The 5,524-nt window shown below is 65.7% G+C and overlaps 1 protein-coding gene across 1 annotated transcript in view; it reads left to right on the plus strand.

The window, feature by feature from the left end:
* EEFSEC (eukaryotic elongation factor, selenocysteine-tRNA specific) overlaps positions 1-5,524 on the plus strand; it is a 172,290-nt gene that overhangs the window by 166,131 nt on the left and 635 nt on the right. The window contains exon 9 of the mRNA XM_027768810.1: positions 5,439-5,512. Coding sequence (XP_027624611.1) covers positions 5,439-5,512 — 74 coding nt within the window. The remainder of the gene's footprint in view (positions 1-5,438; positions 5,513-5,524) is intronic.

A 5,524-nucleotide genomic window follows, 5' to 3' on the forward strand; every position in this document is an offset into this window, starting at 1 on the left:
CGCCCCCCCGGGGCCCGGCTGGGCCAAGCCTCCCTCTTGCCCTCCCTGCTGGGCGGAGGGGCTGCGGCCTCGCTTTCCGCCCGAGTCTGCCCCGTAACCGTAACCGCACCTGACTCTCTGAGCCGTTCCCGCCTGCTCAGTGGCTTTGTTTCTGCCTTAAAGAAACCCTCCCTCCTGCATGCCCACGGCCCAGCGCTTTGGCTTGTTGTAATTTCAGTTTACGCGGTTTGGCGACGGTTTCTGCAGAGGGTCCTTTTTTGTTTTTGAAGAATTCATCATTGCTGCTAAGAAGCTTAATACAAATTAAAGGAGGAATTAGGAACATTAAGACATCAAAATGGGGGTGCGGGCGCCCGATCCTGCCGCTCCCGCCCAATCAAAGGGCCGCGTGAGCCGTCGAGCGTGGCTGGGGCCTCAGCGAGAACGCGGTTCCCACGGAGGCCCGTCAGTCGCCGCCTCCTCCTAATTCCTTTTGTTGCGGGGACAGCGGAGTGCAGGTCTGATAAAAACCTAATCGCCTTATCTTGTAAAGCAAATTGCATCTCTGTTTACATACAGGAGCTATAGCGGGTGGGGAGGGCCAGGAGCCGGCATCCACGGCACAGCGCAGAAGCCTTACTCCGGAGGGGAGACACCGAGGACGGCCAGCACAGGCAGGCGCAGGGCCCTTGGCAGGGGGGCAAGTGGCCTGTGGGTCCCGCCCCTCCAGCCTCCAGCCGGACACCAGGCTGCCCTGGCTGACAGCAGACACCGCCTGCCTGGCGGTCCTGTCTTCTGCCGAGTCACGGGTCGGGGCGGATCCGACAGAGCCAAGTCCTCACCTGCTGGTCCCCCACGCCTGGGCCCGTGCAAACTCAGATCCACTCCGTGGGCCAATACCAGGTCATCACAGCCCACTGGCCTCAGGACTTGCCCGAGGTGGGGTCAGTATGAGCCTCTCGTGCAGCAGTTCGGGCCTCCTGGCAGGTCTGCCGTCGACCTCGGTGGGCTCCAAGGGCGTGCGGACTCCTGGCCGCCCACTGCTTCCCACGTGTGAGTGGGCCAGGACCCGACACTGTGGTGCCCTGTCAGAGTGGGGCCTTGGCCCTATGGCCCAGGGGACACTGCCTCCCCGGCAGCCCAGGTACCTGGTCCGGCACAGTGCAGACGGGCCTGCAGCACCGCCCTGGCCACCCACACGGCAGCCTCAGCCCAGGCCCGGACTCACCATGCTCCCTTCCGAACGCCATCCGTGGGGCGCTGACCCCAAGGAGCCTCGGTGCCAGGCCCTCCCTGCCTGGTCTCTGCCCCGCCCAGAGCTCCCAGTGTAACAGCTCACAGCCTCTGTGCCTTTCTGTGAGGGAGGGCCAGCCCACCCTGGGAGTCCCAAAAGAGGCCAGAGAGATGGGCCACATCCCCCAGGGTTTCACGCTACCTGTGGATTCGGGGCCCTGGGCTCATCGGGACTGAGCAGCAGGCTCCGAGAATCCGAGGTGTGGGGTGGGAGGCCCTGCCAGGTAGGGCGTGGCCCAGCATGTGGGTGGCAGTGGCCGACCTGCTCCTCCCCGATGACCTGGGCCGTTTGGGTGCTCACAGCTGCGGCATGGGCCATGGGGGGCCCAGAGGGCAGGAACGCCATGTGGGGGAGACCCCTCTTGCGGGGACCCATGCCTGGGGGCCTGGGTAAGGAGGGACAGCAAGTGTCGGGGAGTAGGTGGAGGCAAGGGGGCGAAGGGGCCCAGCCCTCCCTGCTCGGTGCAGCAGCTCAGGACGTGAGGCCCCAGAGCTCGGGCAAGACAGACTGCCGACGTGGCCACTACACCCGGCTGTACTGCACCCCGTCCTTCCTGGCCCACTGGCAGCTCTGAGCTACGTGTTCTGCATCCACCTACCCCACCTGTCTATGCAGCGGGGCACTGTGGCCTGCGTGGCGCCGACGGTGCCGCCTGCCCTCACTGCCCTGGCCCGTGGTGCAGGTGCCTGTGGCGAGCCCGGGAGCACGAGCCCCGGCTCCCAGGACGGGCCCTTCCTGAGGCCGTGACGTCACAGGGCTACTGCGCCCAGGCTGCTCGCGGATCGAGTCCTGGCAGGCGTCGCCTGGCTCACGTGTCCCTGCTGTCCGGGAAGCCTGCCCCACTGGGCGGGCCCCCCACGCTGACTCTGCCAGCACACCCGGGGTTAGGCCACAGCAGTGGACAGGCGAGCAGTTCCAGACAGGCAAGGGTGAGCACCCAGGGTGAGTCACAAGGGGACAAGGTGCACAGTCTCAAACGGTGACCTGAGGCCTTGCCAGAGGTGACACTGTGCAGTGACTCGCAGGAGGTGGCTGGGAGCTGCTGGGACTGGAGGGGCAGCCCTGGGGTTCGAGAACAGCAGGAGGTGAGGCAGAGCCACAGGCCAGTGGGGGGCAGCGGGGCGGCACCACTGCCTGCCTGCCAGCCCCCAGCCTGTGCACAGGTGCCTTGTTCCCGGGAAGCTGCAGTCACCCTGCAGCCTGGCCTGGCACCCAGCAGCGGGCAGCCGTGCACTGCTGCCCACGAGCATGGCACTTGAAACGGCTCCTTGGCCAACTTCCACAGGGCCAGGGGCCGGGCCCAGCTGTCTGGCTCAGGTCTGTGCTGTGGGGAACCCCACCTCCCCCTTCTCCGACTAGTGAGACCCATGGGAGCCAGGCCCTGCTGCCTGTCCCCAGGTGCCCCATCTGCGCGGTCCCAGGACATGGCCAGGGCAGGCTGAAATAGCCACAGCGTGGCAGCGGCTCCTGCTGGCCCTCCCCACAAACAGCCGCAGCCTGGGTGGTTCCCGTATGCGAACTAGCGGCCGTCTCAGAAGAGACCTCAGGGCCACCTTGTTCTCAGTGCCCGACAGCGTCCTGCCCACTCGGGCAGCGCGAGGGACACGTGTGTAACCAGAGCTCGGGCAAGATGGACTGCCGACGGGGCCACGCCTGTCTCCCCGCCTGAAGACGGGTGCCGGGGAGCCCCACACCTCCAGCCGTCAGACCCCCTGGCACCAGAGGGAGCCGGCCTGTGGGCTGTCGGCCAGTCTGGTGCCAGCCACCTTCTCTGTTTGCAGGGAGGCCAGGCCCTGATTCCAGACTGATAGCGCGGGCCTGGGACTGACGGGAGCTGGCCCCCGCCCTCCCCACTCCCCGCCCCAGCCTCTACGTGGGGCGTGTCCCCTCTCGGCCTGCGTCCCGCATCCCAGCCAAAGATGGCCCAGGGACAGGCAGAGCAGGCCGCCCCTGGCGGTAGCCCCTCCGTCCAGCCTCAGCATTGCCCAACATCCGTGCTGCAGCCATGGCCCTCAGCCTGTGACCTGTGACGCAGGGCGGCCGCCCCGCAGCCTGCTTCTTCCCGGGGAGCCCCCACCCCAAGCAAGGCCAAGGGGTTGGGGGGCTGCCGGGAGCTGGGCTGTGACGGTGGGGTTTTCCGTGCTCACCCGGCCTCCTGCTGCCCTCTGGGACATGCAGACAGCCGCCCTGCCCCAGGCCAAGCCCTGCTAGCTTGCCAGGACCCCGGCAGGGCTATGGGGCCAGGCTGACGGCTCGGCCAGGTGCTGCCTCCCACAGCCCCGGGAGCTCAGGGCACGGGCCCTGCCCCGCCTGCCCAGACTACGCAGCGGCTGCCCTCGATACCCTCCTGCAACACGCACACCTCAGTTCCCGCTCTGGTGGCATCCGGGGTCAGGCAGAGAGAGGGGTGGTGGCCCGGCCTGGGCGAGGTGAGGAGAGAAGCTGGGACATACCTGTGCTGGGGTGGCAGCTGGAATTAGCGATTAATACTGTGGGGCAGGCCGGAAAGCTGCCCAGAGCGGGCTGGCCCATCGCACAGTGGTTGGTGTTGTACACGGGCCTGGGTCCACGTAGCCGCCTGCGGTCTGGATCCTGGCTCCAGCGGCTGGAAACCATGCTGGCACTTAGTGTGTGGCCGAAACCTTGACTGAGCGGTGGAGTAGAGAGGCGTGTTCACGGTCTCCCCCTGTGAGCACTGCTCTAGTGACGGGAGGGGGTGGGGTGCAGCAAGACCAGTGGAGGGTAACCCCACGTGACTGGCTGCACAGTTTAAGTCCTGGACCCTGTGGCTTAAGAAACATGCTGGGTGCAGGACCAGCAGTTAGCGTAATGGCTATGTCACTGGACTCCCATGTAGTTGACCCCAGTGGCTTAAACTCACGCCGGGCGCGTGTGCGTGCATGCCCAAGATCCCAAGAGGAGAATGGAGGAGAAGGGATCGCGGCGTGGCCATCCCCCCGGGAGAGATTTCTCGCGTTCTGTCTCTCTGTCTCTCTGTCTTTCTGGTGAGTGCACGCGCCCTATAGCAAAAACCTCTCCAAAAAAAAAAAAAAAAGAAACAGGCTGGGTGCACATGCGTGCGCGTCCACCCCGGTGCGGCTGTGCCCAGGGAGGGTGCCTTCGCACTTTCTCTCTCTTGCTCTCTCTGGCAAATTCAAAGTTGGAGGGGCTGGGCCCACCTGTAGCATGGTGGCTAAGGCAGCTGGATCCCACGTGGCCTGCTGTGCCGTCTGAGTCCTGGACCCCGCAGGTGCATGTGAATGTGAGCCAGAATCCCAACGAGGGAGAGGTGCGGGAGGCAGGACTGCAGCACGGCCCCCCATGGGGAGCTCCCGGTCCCCACCATCCTCTGCAAGCACACATGTTCTCTGGAAATCTCTCTGAATTGTTGGAGAGTAGACTGCAAATGTTTTCATGACGGAAACGTGAGGCAGTGGGCGCACCGCATCCCAGGCGTGCAGAACGTCGAGTCACACTGAGGCGCGAGTTGTCAGGTCCTTCAAGAAAAAGCGAGCCGCGGAGGGGGCTGTCGAGTCCACATTGCAGGCCGAGAGGTTCTGCTCCTGTGCAGGGGGGGAGCGTGCCGGGCAGCAGCGGCGTGGAGGGGTTCGCATGGCCCGGCAGACCTGCGGGGACCAGGGAGCTGGGCAGGGTCCAAGGAGGGCGTCAGCGGAAGCTGGTCCCACCCTGGTGTCTGGGAGGTGGTTGGGCAGTCTGTGCTCTGCACAGGCATGGGGGCTGGGCAGGAGCCACGGGTGGTAGGACAGTAGGGGCCACTCCCAGCCCAGCCTGGGCAGTGGCAGCATCTGCCAGAGTGGAGGAGAGCCCAGGAGCCCTGCAGACACCCTTCTGCTCCTCCCACCTCTGACCGCTGGGCTCCCGTAGGCCGGGTCAGAGTGGGGCTGTGGGGGCCCGTCTCCCAAGCACAGGCATAGACCTGGGAGCCCTAAATGTCCAGTTTCAGGGCTGGGAGGGCGGCCCCCACAGGCCTGGACCCTGAGTGGTCAGAGCGGAGACCCTATGGGTGCATTTGGGGGAAGAGACTGAGGATGCCGCAGGGGTCCTGGAAACTGAGGTGTGGGGTCGTGGAGCTGGACTGGAGGCCATGCGTCCTCAGAGCCCAAGCGACCATGCAGTGGCAGCATCTCCTCTTTCTGCCTCGTAGGTGGCCTCAGCCCCGAGTCCAAGAAGATCCTGACGCCTGCCCTCAAGAAGCGAGGCCGGACCGGCCGCGGGGAGGCCACGCCGCCG

The sequence above is a fragment of the Tupaia chinensis genome, unplaced genomic scaffold (genome assembly GCF_000334495.1).
Source record: "Tupaia chinensis unplaced genomic scaffold, TupChi_1.0 Scaffold147500_2, whole genome shotgun sequence".
Classification (NCBI taxonomy): domain Eukaryota; kingdom Metazoa; phylum Chordata; class Mammalia; order Scandentia; family Tupaiidae; genus Tupaia; species Tupaia belangeri.